The following is a 19,752-nucleotide window of genomic DNA, read 5'->3' on the forward strand; positions in this document are numbered from 1 at the left end:
TCACACCAGAAGAGGACCAGTTCAATAGGCCAATACTTCTAATAGAAGTTGGTAAGTCTGGGTTTAAAGTCAAGGGGGATCGAATTGAGATAAAGGGAGGAATATTCAAGTATTTCCTTATGTCTTGCTAAGCTAACAAAGTACTGTAAACTACCATGTTTTCCTTCAAAGAATCCAATTGATCTAAATTATTGATAAAAGGGAGAGAGATTAACCTTCTAGGACAGCATGATAAAGATTCAAGGCCCAGCCATAAACAGTTGTCTCTACTAGAAAACCAGTCTGACATAAGTTTAAGCTGGGCAGACCAGTAATAGAGCTGCATGTTGGGTAGAGACAAACCTCCCAAGTGCTTGGGTTTAGTAAGAGTGGAGAACCTAATTCGTTGATGCTTATTGTTCCAAATAAAACGGGAAATATAAGAATTAAGAGATTTAAAGAATGTGAGGGACAAGTAGCAAGGAAGATTTTGAAACAGGTAATTTAAGCGAGGGAGAATATTCATTTTTATTGTATTAACCCTACTGAGAAGTGATATAGGTAAAGTGGACCATTTCGACAGATCAATCTTAATGTTCTGAACTAGGGGGGAGTAGTTTGATGAGAATAAGTCTTTCAGATCAGGGGTGATAAAGATGCCCAAGTACTTGAAACCTCTTTTAGACGTATGGAAAATAGGCTGTAGCACCATATCTTGAGGGATATTGAGAGGAGCTGATTACTCTTGATTACATGCCCTAAACCCTGGACATTCCAGGAAATGAGATTAAGTGGCTGAGGCATACTGGCTTAAGGTACTATGAATGGTGTTAGAGGGAGATGAATGAAATACTGAGACCAAAAAGAGACATGAAGAGGAGAAAACCAAGATTATTGTGGAGCGACTAAAGAAAAGACCTAACAATGCAGTGAGCCTCGATGTAGCCAAACTCCGTCAAGTATGGCATTGTTTTTATGCCATATTAGATTCGTCGTGTTGATGCATTTTGACCTGCTTCACCCCCGACCCCGAGGTAATTTTCCGCCACAACAAGCAAACTTCCCCATTCACTCAGTGCGTCATAGTTCCACATCGCTTAGGATTTGTTGCTGCGCGCTTGTGCAGTGCGAAGGAAAGAGGAGACCAGCTATACATGCAGGCTGCGAAATGAGAAGCAGGTGATCGGTTTGTATGATCGGCAACAAGAGACCGTGATCGGTAATCAGCGATCATACACTTTTTCACGAAAATCGGCCGATTATGATCGGTGGCCGATCGATTGGCACACCCCTATTAGATTGAATTAGTTAATTTGGAGACATTTACTTTATGCCAAATTTGTTTACTTGTGAGCGCCCCCATATGGACAAATAATCAGTAACTGAATTAAATAATAGAATACTAGGGTCCTATATGAGGCACAAGTGCTGAGCATATGGAGGTGAGTATAAATTCGTTAGCGTTTCATAAAATTAGATATATTATTATATAAGTGTTTATTCCTTAGCGAGCTGAACTCTGTGCTTAATACTCTTTAGAACAATGTTCTTGTGCTTCCTGTGTTCTCTGACCGTCTGGAAACTTTAACACTATTTAATCTAAGTAACGTAACCCAGACATGCTTGATTATTCCAAAAAGATTGATTTGGTTGCAATCTTTGTTGCAGAAGTTGTTCAAACAGTTTTAGGAGCATGCATGTTTGTTTTTTAGCAATCAGAGTGCTGACTTGACTGATGAGTGGATTTCAGCTGGACTCTTTAACAGCGTCATCTCTATTGATTATAGATGATGACTCTATTGACAGGAGCACCAACTGATCAGCTAACACATTGAAAACTGGGCTTTTTTATTTATTCTTTTAAAGCTAACGAAGCGTCCTGAGATAAAATCCTTACAGAAATATAATCAAATATGGTTTTGTGTAAGTAAGGTTCAAAACAGAATGATATGCAGACTGAAGATTTTACTACAGTCTAGAAAATGTCCCAATTTTGCTTTTACAGACAAACTGCATTTATCCAACAAAAATTAAATGAATGTGTTTATCTCTGACAGGAGTATGGGTTGTGTGCTGATTTCTGCCCCAGCGGATCGGTTGTGTCTGTTGGCCTCAGCACAGGAAGGTAAATCACCACAATAACTATGCAACAATGATATGAAGTTCTGCTGATCACATTAAAATCATCCAAAATGGCTGCAATAGGGACAGTGCAGAGTTAAAAGTAGAGCAGCAGCTCAAAAACAGAGGCTGTTAGTCCTGAGCTCAGCTGACTGTGGTTTGATTCCCGAACATGGGGGAACGATCACATTCATTAAGGATTTTTTTCCGGCCACATTTGCTCCTCGAAGTCAATGGGTCCAGTTTTTAATAACGCGTTGGACAGTTCTCAACCCAATTTTAGTATTTTCTGAAAATTCCTTAGATATTTTCTCTATTTGATGCATGCCAATGATTTGACCCTTCCCAAACAGACTGACATCTTTTCCACAACCAACAATGAGAAGCAACTCATTGCACCAGTTGGGGTTAAATAACTTGCTGCCAGCTGAAACTTGCAGCAATTATCCAATAGGAGGCTTTCACCTATTTGCTTAATTACATTTGCTTGGCAACTTTTTTTTTGGCCAGGCAGTGTAATTTATTTAACAAAAGGGCGACGCTCCGCAGAGCTGCAGCCTCAGGCACCTGTCTACAGAAGGAGTGTACCGAGATGTGAATTTCCTTCTGGGATTAATAAACTATATTTATCATTCATTCATTTACTTGAAGGCGTTTTACACATCTTTAGCAAGCTGTCAATAAATGTGGAGTGTGTTGCAGTACAATGTAACAAAAAGAGCTTCACCTTGGATTAGTTAGCATAAAGCAGCAGCAGTGCATGTTTGACCTGGCAGCTCCCTGACCGTCTGCTTCTCCCTGTAACTCTGACAGGTGGGTGGTCCTCGATTTGGTAACCAAGGAGGTGATTTCTGAATCCACAGATGGGAATGAACAGCTATCAGTCATGAAATATTCACCAGGTATGCCATTACACTTTTTTTTTCTTTTTCTTAAGAATGTAATACATATCACAATGTTTCAGAACTTTCTGTGCATCTGTAAAATATTCACAGCTCTTTATTTTTTCCACAATCTTATTCCAAATTGTATCAAATTAATCTCTTTCCTCAAAATTCTACACAAAATTAAATGTATATGACTTTTCTGTGTGATTTTTGAAAATTGATTTTAAAAAAATAGAAAACCAAAAAATTGCATTTTGGGGGGGGAATGATAGAATATAAACACACTTTTAGTTAATTATGTGGTTTTTTATTTATTTATTTATTTTTTCATTTTCTTCTCTGTACATAAATGAGGAAAGAAGGAATAACGTGAAAAACAGTGGAAGTCCCCTTTAACTGAACTAATGGCTTCTTGTGTCTTCAGACGGACGCTTTTTAGCTGTAGGCTCTCACGACAACTTCATCTACATCTACAGCGTGACAGAGAGTGGCCGCCGCTACAGTCGCTTCGGAAGGTGTAATGTGAGTTACATTCATGCATGTGTATCATAATAAGCAGGAAGAAGTAAGAGTTTCATTTAAGTTCTTTCTTTAATTCAATTAGTATGTGAAACACATGTATAGTGTTGATTCCTTACTGACAAAGTGATACATTTTAAGCATTTGTTAATTTTGATGATTGTGGCTTATAGCTAATAAAACCAAAAATTATTTTGTCTAGAAATTTGAAAATTTGCTCTGTACCACTTACAAAGCGAGATAAAGACCAATGAAAATAATATTTCTGAATACTGAAATGTGGGGCTGCTGAAAAGGGCCCACCATGTACTGTCCATGTGCTGTACAGCATATGCTCTCAGTTGTTGGGATTCGGGTTCTTTTGCGTGAATTACTGCATTAATGCAGTGAGGCACGGAGACATCAGCCTGTGGTTCTGCTGAGGTGTGGAACAAGCCCAGGTTACCTCGGTAGCAGCCTTCACCAAATCTGCTGCTACTGCTGTCGGTTCTGGTGTCTGTCATTTCTTCTTGACAACAGCCCATAGGTTCTATATTAGATCAGGCCAGTTTACTGGTGTCACCATAGTGATTAAAGCTGTACTTTTAGCAGTGTTGGGCTGTTAACAAATCCTGCCGGAAATTGAAAACTTCTCTATAAACCTTGCCAGCAGAGGGCGGCATAGATTGCTGGTGGAAGGTTGCGCTTACTCTTGACTTGATAAAACCCAACAGACCAAAAGTAGCAGACATGAAGCTCCAAACCTTCACTGACTGTAGAAACTTCACACTGGACTTCAAGCAACACGGACTGCTCCTATCCAGTCTTCCTCCAGACCCTGGTATTTCCAAATGAAATGCAAATTTTAATTTAATCTGAGAAGACTCAAGACACCTGAGCAATATCCCAGTTCTTATATCCCAGCCAAGCCCTGGTCAGGCAGCGACTGGAAGTGGTGTCAAGGATGGAAGGAAGCTCAGTCCTGATGATCATCATTCTGCTGTCCTCACTACTCTCTGTATACTTTGCCAGTCAGAGGTGTTACATGCCACAAACCAGACTGGGTTGCTGCTGGTCAGTTTGCTCTCTACTGTCCCTCTGTAGGAAGTGATGAGGGTGAGAGGGGGGAGGTTTGCTCCTCTCATCAGATGTAAAAATGCTGAAGTTTCTGAGCTTTTTTCACCAGACCAGAAGTTTGGAGGGACCAGGTCAAAATGTTGACACAGATATACTGTGATAAATCCATACCACAGTCTTATATTAATGTTTATAATGACATTTTCTTTATTAAGAAAAAGAAAACTGAAGAATAAAATAATCTACAATCATATTTGTCTTTTTTTATTAGGGACACTCCAGCTTCATAACTCACCTTGACTGGTCCAAAGACGGCTGTTACATTGTGTCAAATTCAGGCGACTATGAGATCCTCTACTGTAAGTACACATCCAGAATTGTGCAGCTACGGATGTTATAAACTGAAAAAAAAAATTCCATTATCACACCAGGAAAAAATGTGTAGTAGTGATCAACTAAAGTAACTGCAGACCTTAAGAAGGAGAGGCTTGAACCACTTGGAGCACATCTTCTCTATAGAGCCTATTTGACTTCTCTCAATATGTTTTAATAGGGGACATTGCCGGAGGATGCAAGCTGCTGAGGAACCGCTTTGAGAGCAAAGACAGAGAATGGGCCTCTTTCACTTGTGTGCTGGGTTTCCATGTCATAGGTGAGAAACATCAAACACACTCTGCAAGTAAATGTTGTGGCGTTGGGATAAGGAGCCAGGCTGATGCCAGTGTTTCTGTGGTTTGCAGGTGTGTGGTTGGAGGGCTCAGACGGAACAGACATCAATGCCCTGTGTCGCTCCCACAATGAGAAGGTGGTGGCAGTGGCCGATGACTTCTGTAAGGTCCACCTCTTCCAGTACCCCTGCCCTAAGCCAAAGGTACTGCTGACACAGTCGTCCTTCATTTCACAGTCACTCTACATCGACAGACTTTTCAGTTGGACTGCAGGTCTAATGAGTCAGTCACGTTTACTAATTCAGTTTAAGTAAGAAAACTTTAATTATATTGCACCTTTCACAGATAAAAAAAAACAGATGTACAATTAAATACAAACAACACAATAATTGTGTGAAATGAAATAAAACTCAAAATCAAAAGAACTGAAAATACTTGCCACCACCCATTGCCTGCCTGATTGAAAGAAGCGATCTTCACAGGTTTTAGAACAGGCTTCAGGAACTAATAGTCATTTCTGGCAGAAATTCTGAAGTGTACATAGAAAAATAAACTTGAAACTAGAAATAAGCGCTAGTACCCGAGTATAATCTTATTCGGCATTGTCATCATGTGACGACAGGATTTCAAAAAGTACATCTTACATTGAGGAAAATGGGGGATTATTCAGGGCTTCCTTTTCAACCTCTCTTCAATGTCCTATGCCCTCCCCAGGCACCAAGTTACAAATACGAAGGCCACGGGAGTCATGTAACCAACGTCTGCTTCACCCACAATGACTCCCACCTTCTCTCCATTGGCGGGAAGGATACCTGCATCCTGCAGTGGAAGGTGACCGGAGGTGGGGTGGGAGAAAGCAGGGAGACACTGGCCTCTACCTCCTCCACCTCCACCAGCTCTCCGGAGCCTCCAGCCAGCTAGACGGAGCTGCTGGTACTACCAGTGAAGGGAGGGAAGCTGTCTGCTCACAGCCACCGAGGCTAATCAGTGATCAGCTTCATTTAGCCTCTGCTGCACCACTGCCGTCAGTCTCATGAACACAGAGGGATTCTCTTCAGGGGAAAATGTCAATTTTAACCCCCTACCATTACTTTGTAAATCCATCTGAAACTGACACATGTAACAGAATCTTTTGGATTCTGATGTGTAAGTGGTGAGGAAAGTTAGCATGTGTGTTGAGTGGAGCATAATGTGACTGTTATTACCTTATAGTTTCTGTGAACATGCTTGTTTTAGTCGTGTTGAGTTTATGTGTTGCATTATAACATACAGTATGCCACAGTGCCTATAGAAATGCTTTCTATATTTTTGTACTTTAAACAGAAGTGACCAGTGTTGGCCGTTTCTGTGCATTTATGAAACAAAATGGAGAACAACTCCTGTCAACACGAACCCTGCTTATCTTACTAATTCATTCATTTCTGTGACCTTAGATCAGTGTACTTGAAAATTATTACTTGTAGTAAATGTTTTTTTGAATTTTGTATTGATTATTAATACAAACAAAAAGATAAAAACTGAAAGTTGTGTCATTTTTTAGTTGTCATTAGAGGGCAGTGTTCACCCTTTAAATGTGAGATGTACTTTTAAAATGAAACTGAGCTTTGTAGAGAATCTCAGTGAAAACTGAAAGTTGGTTGAGAAAATTTTTGTATTAATATTATTCTGTATGGATATAATGGGAAATACAAACAATATATTTATTACCAGGGTTTGATTTTTAAAATTGAACTTTGATCTGGCTGAAATTTCTTGACTTGTAGTTGTAGATAGACAGATTGATTTTTTTTTTTTAACAGCCAAACAGATGTAAAGCATAAATTTCATTTGTTAAAAGGGTTCATCACCACATCTGACTGAAATGTGTAAGAGTATCTATAAGTACTGAAACTGGTGTGTTACAGCAGTTTTCCTGGAAAACACAAAGTATAAATTATGAAAGATGTTAAAATGCAACATCAACTCTGGCTAAAATGTTTTATGAAAGATTTTGAGTTGATGTCTAAACAAAACTAATAGAAAGTTCATCTTGATTGTAGGAAATGTTGTGATATCTATTCCTAAAGGCTCAGAAATATTTATTTTAGTATGTAGAATGAAAACACTTAAAGCTTAAGGTTTGGGTGTGTCCCTTATGTTTGCTTAATTTAGCGTTGCAATACAACGCTAAATTTATTAGAAGTTTTTAGTGTACTTGTGTTTAAAGACAGAGCAATATAACTCACAAATCTTTTACATTCACTGTGGGAAATAAATTGCATTCACACAATTCTGTTACATTAACTGAGTTTTGTCATCTACACTCTTCTCTTATACTTTATTTTTAGAAGACTTATTACAAAAATAATTAATCAAGTCTTTATAAGCATTATATTTGTCAAATATTTTTGCACGAAATGCCCTGTTTCTTCCTCATTCATGCCAAAGGTCAGGTTCTTAACTAACCAGGACCCAGTGAAAAAAGTTGTGGGTTCTGCCGCTGCCGGAGATTGTCGACAATAGCCGAAGATGACGATTCGCGCACTGTCGGAGGGGACCTGTGAGTGAGTGTTCCGTGTGCGAGTGTGTGTGTGCTGAACTGAGCGGAGGTGAAGAAGAGGAGGATGAAGCTTGGAGCGGAGGATGGGAGGAAGAGTGGAGTAAGAGACAGGCTAGCTGCGTGTGAATGAGTGAGTGAAGAAGAGGAGAAGGTCGTCTGAGGGGCCGAAGAAAAGAGGATACTTCTGTTTTTTGGGGACTATCTCCGGAGCTTTACTAAGGGAAACTTTTAACTTTTTTACCCGCCACAGCTCGGCTTGAGCCTGGAGCCGGCTTTGTTTCGCGGCGGGGGTGTCTGAGATAAATGAAGGAATAAAAGAGAAGCCGTCGATATTTTTTACCCAAGCGGGGAATACCCTGGAATTGATTTTAATACAGGTTGCAAGAGGATGGCGGCCAATATGTACCGAGTGGGAGGTAAGGAATGGTTTATATATTTGAGACCCCCCCCCCCCCTTCGCCTCACACACACACACATACACGCACGCACACGATGTGATTGTTCGTTTTCGATACCCAGGTGGCTAGCGGCTAGCTGTCTATTCGGTTAGCTGCTAACTCAAGCTAGTTATAGCCTAGCTTTCGATGATACTGAAGTTAGTTTTAGATTCGTATATACCGATTACACTTGAGTAAAAATCTGTTATGGTCTTTTAGGGAACAGGACTAAATTAGATCAGGTCTAATTCTAAATCCGAAAGGCCCAACTTAAACTGATTTATTCGGCACTGTCTAAAGGTTCTTTAAACGTAATTTTTGTAAACATACATGAAAATAAATAATCTAGTTTGAAAGGTACAGTTCTTGGGCAGCTCAAACCTGGAATGGATTGCTTTAATAAATAACATGATATTTTCCAGCTATTCTTGACTCATGCGCACCTAATATTAATGGTGTTCATTGTATTTTGGCAATAGATCAGGTCTTTTAAACTTTAAATCCTGGAATCTTTGTGTTTTGAAGCATTTAAAAGAATAAAGAGTAGACTAATTCTGTCCAGTCTTAAACATTCTAAGAGTTTTCAGATGGATTTAATATTAAATGTGATTTCCAAGGCAAAATAAAACATTGAATATATGTTGTCATAAAGACAATGAGGTTATTACAAACTATATGAAAGTGTCTGTAAACCGCGTATAATTTACTACAAATTTGACTTGACTAAAAATGAACTGATTGCATACAAGACCCAACTGTAAATTTATGCCAAAATTGCTAGAAAATTATTTTCCACCTTAAACAATAACAAGGGAAGTTTCTTGAATCAAATACTGTGTGTAAAATAATGTGCAGGCAGAGTAGAGTAATCCAGCGCAGCTCTGTCTTTACTAAATTGATTATTTCTCATTAGAAATATTCCAGAATCTCTCAAATCCGTGCAACAGCCCTGGGTCTGAAACTTCGGATCAGATGCCGACTTCAATGTCACTTAGCCTTCGTGCGTGCTTCAAGTTTGGTTTGAAAGAACGCCACAATCTATTGAAACATACGATTGTAATGGGATTTTGCAAATAAATATATTAACATTTTTAATCAATATATATAATACTGTTGCTTAATTGTACACCATAGATGAAACATGCAACTTTTACAAACATTAATGCGATATCCCGGCTATATAGTTGTCTCAACAAATATCCCACGGCGGATTGTTGTCGGGTTCCGTGAACTGTTCTCTGAAAAGTTTGGGAGGGAAAAAAACAAATTACGGACTCAGATATGACACCTCGGAAAGCTTATTGCTCATGTAGTTGGACATTTGCGGAATAATTTTTAAATTGGCGCTAATGTTGGAGAGTGAAAATGGAAATTCCATGCTATTAGCATTAGCCGCTAAAAAGCCAGAACCTCGCGGGGTCTGTAGCAGCTAGCTTGGCTTCGCCATATCGCTTCATTTGTTACGCTAGCAAAGTTAACCGTGAATGCTAAAATTAGTTAGCTTAAAGCCACCTGATGGTACAGACTGAACTTTATTTTAAAAATGGGTTGAAGTAGAATAGTTTAAATCTCACATAACTTTAATAATAGAATTTGGTCAGCTGAACACTCGGAGTTATGGTATATTCTGTACATAATATACTTACAAAATACCCGAATACATGTTCCAATTTCCGTGTTAGGAAACTTTCTCATTAGAATAATGGCGTGTGTAAAACCTCACTGAATGAAAGGTGTATGTGAGCAGAGATGATGTACATAACGAATCATGTTTGATACTTCTGAAGGTTTCCTCTGCAGTACTGGGGAGTAAACATGAGCACTGTGGAAGGGACACAAACTTAAAGCTGTCATTTGGCTAGCATCTGTTTTTATCCGCGTAGCTTTTAACAGTACTGTTTGGAGAAGCATGCTTTTTATTTTACATATGGTTGGTTTGTTTCTGGTACTTATTCACAATATCTTGTTTCGACGTTAGAAAAGAGGTTTTCTCAGTCGGAGAGTGTTGTAGCAGAGGCAGATATGTTTTATGGACAGTGTGGCAGGCTTAGCTGTGTGGAAGCACTCACAAGGGTCCGCAGGGTATTTAGGTCATGCTGATTAAACACTGGTCTGAACAATATGGTGCATAGACGGGGATCTTTATAGTCGATTGTTCTTCACTACTTATATTTGTCATATATGAATGGCTGTAAACACAACCCAGATTGATAGAAGAATTAAAGGTGGTGTTCACCAACACAAAATGCATTAATATGTCTGAAACTCAAGGTTTTGTTGTTGCTGTTCAGAAAAGTTACATGCAAGTGACAATGAGGCGATCACTCTCAAATGAATAGAGACTGTATAAAGACTTGTTTAGAAAAAATTCAGAGCATTGACAAGATGTGAATCTTAACATTCATGTAGGTTAAAAATTAATATGAAAGGGTTTAAATATGCTTCGGTTTACCTGTAGAAACATCAGTTTCTCCTCTGATGAACAACTGGTTGCATTGTGACCCGAATTCAACCTGAACTTCCAAAGTTCTACTGATACCAGAACTCTGGATGTTCTGGTATCAGCAGAACAGCTTTCCTAAGACAGGTAGTGTCATGCAGCTTTGCCCTTTAGAGTTTGTGGTTAGGAAATTTGCTCTTCCTGCAGCTGTTGTATAAAATACAAGGCAATTCTTTCTTTGCACGAGCCTTTAGGTGCAACTGTGTTTCTGAGAGAGTATCTTTGCCTCCTTTAAATCAGCATTTTTAAATTTCTGATAATCATCAGAAATTTACGACTAACATGTCACATAAGATTAAAAATTCTTACTCCTTTAGAAAAAAAAAGAGATTAAAACAGCAAGTCTGACTGTAAGCTGCTTACTGTCTCCTTTTTGGCGTTGCAGAAAACATAAATCTGAGAAAAAGCGTGACATAAATTAGCATACAGCCCTCTGATTCATTACTTTGTAGAACGGCAGCAGTTACCACAACTGTAACTGCTGCTGTTACAGTTGTAGACTGTGCATAGACTACACAGTCTACAACTGTCTAAAATTTCTGTAGATTTTTCATTGTGAAACAGCTCAAACTCCTGCAGATTGGATGAAGAGAAACAGTAAAAAATCATTTTCAATCTCTGAATCAGGCCTTCACGTTGCATTGCTAATTTGTCCTTAGCGCAATAGCAATACTGCAAAGACCTGCTCGGATTGGATTGTAATAAATATTTTCTAATTACAGAGGTACCTCATGTTCAGGCCAACTATGTCTGTTAAAAAGCTGGGGATGCTTATTTAATGCAGCAGAAAATATTTTCGGAGCACGTTAAAGTGGTTTTTAAAGTCATTAAGAAACTGCAGCACAATCATCTCATTACCAAAGCAACAAACAGCAGATGCAAGTCATGGCAAGATTTACCAAAAATGTTTTCCAATTGTTGTGCAGCAATTTGGAATGCTTCACTGTTTTAGAATGGGATCACATTCTAAAACATGAATGTGTTTTAGAATGTCAGCTGCAGGGACGGCCGGTGGAAGGGGCCTAACAGTTCCTCCTCTGGGGTTGTTCTTCATGTAGCTACATTTATCTCCCCATCGACTCCACTGTAGGAGAGCATTCCCAAAGTAATTCTCTGCCACCTCCATATTTCTCTGTGGTGGATTCAGGGTGATGTGTAAAGCTCTCCAACAAACTTCTGAGGCCTTCACTGAAAATCAGACACCGGTGTCGTCATGACAGTTACAATAGAACTCTGTTTATTAAATTTTTGCTATTGTCGTAAGAATTTAGATTTATTGTGTGAACTTGTGAAGATGATATATTGGACAGGTTTGAAGGGAGATCATTATAAATTTACAGCAATCTATTCAGATTTTAATTTCTCCTAAACTCAATTCATTTTCACTCTACTTTACACCAATTAGGTTCTGTTGGTGTAAATATTTTAAAATTTATGAATGTAGTTTAAGACATGAATATTTTGTAATTTTGTATGATGGCAGACTTGCTTTAACTCAACAGTGTTTCATTCTCAGCAGTTCTTGCTTTCATATGCAATAATATGCAAAAATCTTATTGCTTATTCTCAGGTTTAACGACGTTCCCATTGCTTAATTTTTAGGCCTGCACCAATTGCAGCGTATTGATCGATCACCATCTTTAAAATGTCTGACCTAATGGTTCCAATTTTGGTCTATTCCAATTTTATTTTTGTCAGAAAAGTTGCTAAACATAGCAACAAAGTTTCTAAGTTGGCAACTGTGAGGTGATTGTCGTTAACTACACACATCCAGATGTGATCTGGGGGGGTGGGGGGGGTCTGTCAGTCAATCCTGGCTCACATCAGTCCAGAAGGGGGCAGAGGCTGATGTTCGTGGAGGGAGAGAAAATCGCTGGATAATATCGGTTTCTCACGTACGTTTGGACCGATCGTCAATCTCCCAAAATTGAAAAAAATCGAAGACGATTTATCAGTGCACCCCTATTAAATTTTACTTAGAAAATAATGACATGTAAGTGGACAGACTCGATTTCTGACAAACTTCCACACTAGATTCACACAGTTCAAAGTTTACATATTTCTTCCTACACAGATTAGTCGAAAGTCCCCTTTATTCTAGCTCTACCACACCAAACACTCAACGGCATTCTCTCTCTTTTTTTTTGTCCATTTTTTTTCCAAATGCTGCCTGATTCTCAGATGTGCATACATATAGCTCAGAACTATCCAGAAAACAGAGACATGCGGTGTTTCCTGGATTGCAGTTCCTCTGTCAGAGGAAACAAACCATGGAGAAACGTCCAGCATCACTGCCTGAACAGCTACAATTAGTCATGTTAGGCACATGAAAGTGCACGTCCTCCTGTTCACTCTTACCCACTGTTATGTAACAGGGGGATGCCATGTTTTTTCACTGTGTACAGCAATGTGATGCTTCCCTATTCAGGCTTTACATTGCTGTTAAATAGAGCAAGAAATCCTCTCCCTTTCAGAGTTCTTCCTTTTCCACCTCTGCTTGTGGTGATGTATCAGAAAGCAGCCATATCCTCTTGAGGCTCTCTGCCTGCTTGTGGGCTCACCAAATGGAACCGAGCTGCAGGCGGCCTCCGGCTGCTCTAAGCATCCTCTAATATCTCAGTCTGTCTGCATTTATTTTATTCCCTAAGTCATGTTTCTTTTTTTAAAAGAACAATACTTGTTTTGTGAGCATATGGATCTGCACCCAGCATTTTGTTGTTAATTTTGTATCTGTCCCCAAAGTGCGATAAGCTGTGCTGGGCTTTAGGTTTAAACACAAACCACTGCTGCTGACACATCACCATATTAGGAAGAGAGAGATTTGTGATGTGGATGTTAAATATTAGAATAGAAATATGCTTTATTGTCCCAGAGTGGGGGGAATTCAGGTTGAATTGAAGCATGTAACTTCACACAAAGACAGACATATCAAAAATAAAAAACAGAATAGCTTATAGTACATTAGGGGTAAAATGGTCAGATATTACCCACATTCGTCTGATCGAAAGGAATGTGCAGCTGAGTAGCATAAAATGAAAAAAATTCCAAATTGTGTATTTGTGAGTTAAAAACAATAGATTATTTATAAGTGACAATAAAAGTACGCAACCAACAGAAATGGTTAAATAAGAGCAGAAACGTTATTTAAATTGATAAAAACTGTGCAGGGATGTAAACATCTCTTGCAGTGTTGATATAAAGTCATAAATGCACTGATATAAAAATTTGAACTGAGATCCAATATTAACACTGCTGTTATGTTACCAATGTTAGATGATTAGATATAAGATGGAAATAAACATCGATTTTATTTCCTGAACTAACATCGGCCGATACCGATTTATCGTCCATTCCGATATAAAATAACCCCCAAGCTTTTGCATTACAGTAACTGTACTCCCAAAGAAATCCTTTTTATTAATAAAACTGCAGTCAGTTTGAGTCTTCTGCTGCCTTGGGTCATTAACTGCTGGTTTGTGCAGCAAGGTAGGGCGCAGCCACCAGTAATAACTCCTCAATATCTGCTGTACTTATGATAAACAGCTTTAAAATTACACAATTGCCTCAATAAACATGTTAATCACATGATGACTTCAGTTTCATTTACATAAAATCATTTGTCAGGGTGTTGAAGGCTTCATATCAAGATCACACCTAAAATAAAAGTCACAAGAAGCAACTGCTTAATGTCAACACAAATCACTCTGAGGATTATCCTTTAACAGGTAGTTTTTCTGTGCGTGTGTTTGTGTGTGTGTGTGTAAAGCTGATGTGTTTGATGGCGTTAATGATCACTGATGTCACTGCAAGCTCAGCAGACATTTCTCTGGAGCTGTGGCAGCATCAGGCAGCTGATAAGCACATGTGGAGTTTAAACAGTCAATGTGAACTCAGGACATCACTGCTACTGCTAGTTACCCTGCATCATTTTTCTGGATTTTTCCTGTCATGTTAACTGTTTTAGGAACTGTTCATTTCTAAATCTCAGGAATCAAACACAGATGACTGCAGTGTGGCTGAGCAACTGAGGCTAGTTATATGTGCTTCTCCTGTAGCAGAAACATAGTAAATGAGGAGTGCACTACAGGCACAGCCTGCTCATCTGTTAACTAACAGTTCTGCTTATTCTTACCCAACAGAACAATATTGGGGAAGGAGTCTCCAGAAGTAGTATAAAACATTAGTAAAAACAGTCAAACTTTGTGAAAGTAACTTTTGAAATGAATTGTGTTAATCCTATTGCCACATTTAGCAGACCCACAGGGAAAATAACTGATTGAACTGATAAGTCTTTGACAGCATGTTCATTCTACATGCATGTATGAATATGTAGGTTTTCATGACAGAGGGGAGGTGAACCGGGTCTCATATCAGGATTATGACCTTATGCTCTAACAAACACACATTCAGTTATAATCTGAAACAAAATTCAAATGAATCCTGGTCATCTATCAGAATATTCCATTTTAGTCGTACACGGCCCTCATATGAACAAAATATAATGTCTGTTGCTTATTTCATAATTCTTTACTGTATTATGTTTTTCCAGTGTAAAACACTTTGAACTGCCTTGTTGCTGAAATGTACCGTACAGATAAACTTGACTTGATACAGGGCGTCTCCTGGTGCATGTGACTATGCGTTCACCATAGATCGCATTTTGACATTAATCCATACTGAATCGTTCTTGTCTTCATCTTTATGCATGGAAGAACAGATGTGACCTCCCACCCTTAGGTGACAGCAGACCTCTATGGCTCAAAGTCTGGAACGGTTCAAGTTAACAGAACAGAACCCTTTTCTCTTTGTGGTGCACATCTGCACCAGCGGGGTCAACAGCAGTCACCTACTGTTACCAATTTCGCCACTTTCAGACAAAACATTGATATGGGCCAAAATCAGCAGGTCAGACAGATCGATGATCGGCCAGAAAACTGCCATAGTAACATCCAATAAAGTTACTTATACATATGGAAATTTTGTGCATGTGCATAGCGCCGAAGGGCAAAAACACTATTCTTTTACATGTCATCAAACAGTATAGTAAGCTCAATTAAAATCTATCTAAACAAACCCAGCAGATCACATCGAGTCACTGACTCACTCCTCCTGTTGTTGTTCTTTGGGTTCTTAGCAAACATAATCCCCACACAATGAATCATCTGTCCAGTCACTGGAAAATAAAAAGAATATTATTTATGAACAATATGGTTTTACAGAAAAAGTAGCCTCAGTCTGATGCCTACTGCTGTTTTGAATAAAAAAAGAACCTCACTATTTTCTCATTGAGCTGGGGTCAAGTTGTGAGGGTGACCACCACCACCTTGAAGTAGTGCAGTTATAGCATCATGTTGGACATCAAATTCTCAATTCCCCCATGTCATCTGTGCATATGAGCATCTCTGGGTTATGCAGTGACTGTGTTGTTTGAAAAACCTTGAGGCTGGGTCATGGGTTGAACATTTTTCTTCTGTTTGTTGTTTCAGACTACGTTTACTTTGAGAACTCCTCCAGCAACCCATACCTGATCCGGAGAATAGAAGAGCTCAACAAGGTTGGTAGTTGATGTTTGTACTTTTTAATGTGTTCAACTCTTACCAGCAGCTAAACCTAAACCTATTCTGAAACCTTGCAAACTGTGGTAAATTATGGCTGTTCAAATGACAGGGCACTGCTTCAGACACCACTGCCATAACAACAGCAACATATGACACAGGGCAGATTCTCTGTCACAGGATTAAGCTCATTTATGTAAGCCACTTGCTCTAAAGCAGTTGTGGAGTTCACCATGAGAGCTAAAAGCTACTGAATTCAAAGAACTGGGTTAAAGGCTGTAGGTCAGTTTTTCAGAATGAATTGTACTGATGTACCTGAATTCTGCTGTTGGGTATAAAGCCCTGTTTGCATTTGAACACATTTTTCACTAAACCTTAACTAACATAATATTAGTTACTGATGTTGTTATTTTTAAACAAGATTTTTTGTTTATTCCTGTGCAGGTTGAAAGTAATGTAACGTGAAAACATTGTGTCATGGTTATTGTGTAGAAATACTTGTCAATGAAAACATTTGTTTTATGTTAAAGTATAGAAACTATTCTGGGTAAAAGGAAAACTCTTCAGTTAAACTCTGAATTCTGTTCAAAAAAGTTGCAGCGATAAATTGACTCCCATTTGCTTAATTTTGGGTGACGGACAATCGACCCATACACAAGAAGCTGATTTTATCTTCCTCCACAAAAATCTGAACATTAGCCACTTTTGACTTTTTCTCTGCTTTGAGAGAGACTGACAGACAGACCAGGTCACTGTTGACCATCATCCCACTGTGGCCGACTTAGTGACTTTGTTGCTGTATTTAACAACTTTTCTGATTAGAAAGAAATGCCATTGGCCATAATTGGAATCGGTAGGTCAGGCTTTTTAAATATTGGTGATCAACTGGAAATGTGCAATCAGTGCACTGCTGCTATGAAACAAATTTTCATCATTGGGGTTTACATCGGCAATGTAACTTTGTTCTCACTCATCAGTGATGAATTCAGAATTCTCTGTTGCACACAGGGCAAACTGGCTTTTAGATAGTAGCCATTATTTTCTAACTACACACACACACAGCTCTATCATTTTAATTGTCATTTATTTCCGAAAGACTTGTTAATTCACCAGAAATAATTAGAAGTCTTCAGTAATCTGACATGTAACTTAACATGTCTGGGTTGATTTGGGTGGATCCTTTTAACCTGTCAGATCAGATCTTACTCACCTGTATTTTAATTCATTCCTGTCAATGAAAGTGGGACTGGGTGAAATACAGATATTTACAAAATATCTATATTGATGCCACATGAGATGGAAAATGACTATATACTTAATTTCCAGAAAAAAATCATCCAAATTAGTCAGTCTTTACATCTGTGCATAAAAGTCAATAGAAGCCTTGTTTGCCCAAATGCTCTTGAACATAAACTTGGTTTGGTTAGTGGAAACAGCTTGATAATCTTTCAGAGGAGGTAAACTCAGGAGACTGTTGGCTGCCGGAGAGCAGCTGATGGTCTCACAGACATCAAGGCACCAAACAGAGCAGCTGAGCTGGTGAACCAGGAGCAGTTCTAGAAAGAACAATTAGCAGAAAACCTTTTTCATTGTTAATGGTGTGGACAGAGGATGAGTGATCTGGCTGGTTTGTAAAACAGCTCTTAGGCTACAGTCACACAGCAGGCAAAGGAGCCCCAAATTCATGTTTTTTTGTTTTTTTTTTTGTCCAAATGCTGACTGTTTCACGGTAGTGTGAACAGCAAAAATGAATCCGACTTTTGCCGCTTCCATACGTGGAACTAAATCAGATACATATCCGATTTTCTTTTTTCAAAGTGTTTGCAGTCTGAACGGTCATGTTTCACTTCATCTGACTTTTATTTTAAGAAGTATTAAGGTGAGGATCTCTGCGTTGCCAGACGCCGTTGCTGTGTTGTTTCATAGGAGGAATGCTGAAGGGGGGAGGCAGAGGGGCGTGTCTTTGTGACGCTGACAATGTGTTGGTCTCTCCAAGTGACAGACAAATGGAAGCACACAGACATAGTAATGACATAGTGGAAGCAACAATAATAGTAAACAGTTTTTTCCGTAAAGGTTAGCAAAACTTTCATAGTTTTTTCTAAATAGGTCTTGAATTACCTTCAACGTATTGTTTTTCTATTTATTGTTTTTTCCCTAAACAAGACAATAAAATTGTCATACTGTAATTGGTTATCATTTTCTGCCCTAATTGGAAAAAGCAGATCCAGTAACCAAATACTGCACTATCTCAACTTTGGGATCCTTTGCTTCTATTTTAATATCTGATCATTTAAAGTATTTTTCTTTATTTCCTGCTTTTAGTCTGGTGTAAAGAAACTGATGAATAATATTGACCAGCAGGAGTTATTCTGGAGTCATAATCGCTTATGTTTCACAAGAGAAAGCTCAAACAAACAGGGATCACATCAGACATTTGTTTTAAATTATTTAGACATATTGGTCCCTCCAAATGAAAATTTGGGCCAATATTAACAAAAAGATGGAAATCAACATTGGTTGTTAATAATGGCCCAGTTTTACTTGTCAGAACAATACCTAAACGTTGGTGTTGGTGTCGATATATTGTGCATCACTAAAATTCTTAAGCATATTATGCTGTGAATCAGCAAAATACCTAATTACAAAGTACAGCAGTGGCTTTAGCACGAAGTGGTTGATTTACAGGTAGAAAGTGAAAGTAAGAAGGACCCAAGTGGTCAAACTGAGCCACAGATGTATTTAATGGCAGCCTTATTCATTTATTTTGCCATGTAAAATAAGGAAAATACAAATTAGGTGGGAAACATTTCATGCGTCCCTCTATGGGTGGGAAACCGGGAATTGTAAAAATGATTGAAGATGGGAACAGAAGCTTGGAGAGGCACACTTATTCTTCCTGATAGTTCCGACCTGAACCACTCATTCTGTGTTTGCAGACAGCCAATGGGAATGTGGAGGCGAAGGTGGTGTGTCTGTTCAGGAGGAGAGACATCTCAGGCAACCTCAACACTCTGGCAGACAGCAACGCAAGTGAGTAGCAAGCTTCTGCCTCCTCCAGGCCCTCCACTACAGCAGGAGTGTATGCATGATATGGCTGGCTGCCTTTAATGAGCCTCTTCCTCTTTGTGTTTCACACAAAAGCCTCAAAGCGCCTCTTCAGCTTTCCTGTTGTGAATTGTAACAAGGCCTGCTCCAGGGTTAAATTAAGAACTCTAGCTGGAACCCAGTTATTCTCAAGTTAATGTTCCTCCACTCGCAACATGGCCGCCTTTCTTTGCAGGGGATTCATCACCTGGCCTGTGGGATTCATCTGATTCATGTGTCAACTGCTTGTCGTTTAATTAAGAAGGGAAATACAGACAATCACATGAACTTACTGTACTGGGACAGAATCATGCATCTGGTTTGTGTTATGTAACAAACACAATGTTTTTTTTATATCTGGAACAATGTATAGTTTCTCAAGGAATGAGTGTTCTATAACAGAC

The 19,752-nt window shown here is 38.8% G+C and overlaps 2 protein-coding genes across 4 annotated transcripts in view; both read left to right on the forward strand.

The window, feature by feature from the left end:
• Window positions 1–6,757, forward strand: part of eml3 (EMAP like 3) — a 51,799-nt gene extending 45,042 nt beyond the window's left edge. For both annotated transcript variants that reach the window (XM_007567864.2, XM_007567865.2), the window contains 7 exons: window positions 2,037–2,104; window positions 2,914–3,002; window positions 3,412–3,509; window positions 4,834–4,921; window positions 5,116–5,214; window positions 5,303–5,433; window positions 5,945–6,757. In XM_007567864.2, the coding sequence (XP_007567926.1) occupies window positions 2,037–2,104; window positions 2,914–3,002; window positions 3,412–3,509; window positions 4,834–4,921; window positions 5,116–5,214; window positions 5,303–5,433; window positions 5,945–6,151 (780 nt within the window). In that variant the 3' untranslated portion in view covers window positions 6,152–6,757. The remainder of the gene's footprint in view (window positions 1–2,036; window positions 2,105–2,913; window positions 3,003–3,411; window positions 3,510–4,833; window positions 4,922–5,115; window positions 5,215–5,302; window positions 5,434–5,944) is intronic.
• A 1,000-nt stretch (window positions 6,758–7,757) lies between these two features.
• The window catches only part of mta2 (metastasis associated 1 family, member 2), a 34,534-nt gene continuing 22,539 nt past the window's right edge, over window positions 7,758–19,752 (forward strand). The window contains exons 1-3 of one of the 2 annotated variants that reach the window (XM_007567868.2): window positions 7,758–8,185; window positions 16,193–16,260; window positions 19,201–19,294. In XM_007567868.2, coding sequence (XP_007567930.1) covers window positions 8,158–8,185; window positions 16,193–16,260; window positions 19,201–19,294 — 190 coding nt within the window. In that variant the 5' untranslated portion in view covers window positions 7,758–8,157. The remainder of the gene's footprint in view (window positions 8,186–16,192; window positions 16,261–19,200; window positions 19,295–19,752) is intronic. The other variant, XM_016679553.1, reaches the window with a different exon arrangement.

This window comes from Poecilia formosa, unplaced genomic scaffold (genome assembly GCF_000485575.1).
Source record: "Poecilia formosa unplaced genomic scaffold, Poecilia_formosa-5.1.2 Scaffold214, whole genome shotgun sequence".
In the NCBI taxonomy this organism is placed as follows: domain Eukaryota; kingdom Metazoa; phylum Chordata; class Actinopteri; order Cyprinodontiformes; family Poeciliidae; genus Poecilia; species Poecilia formosa.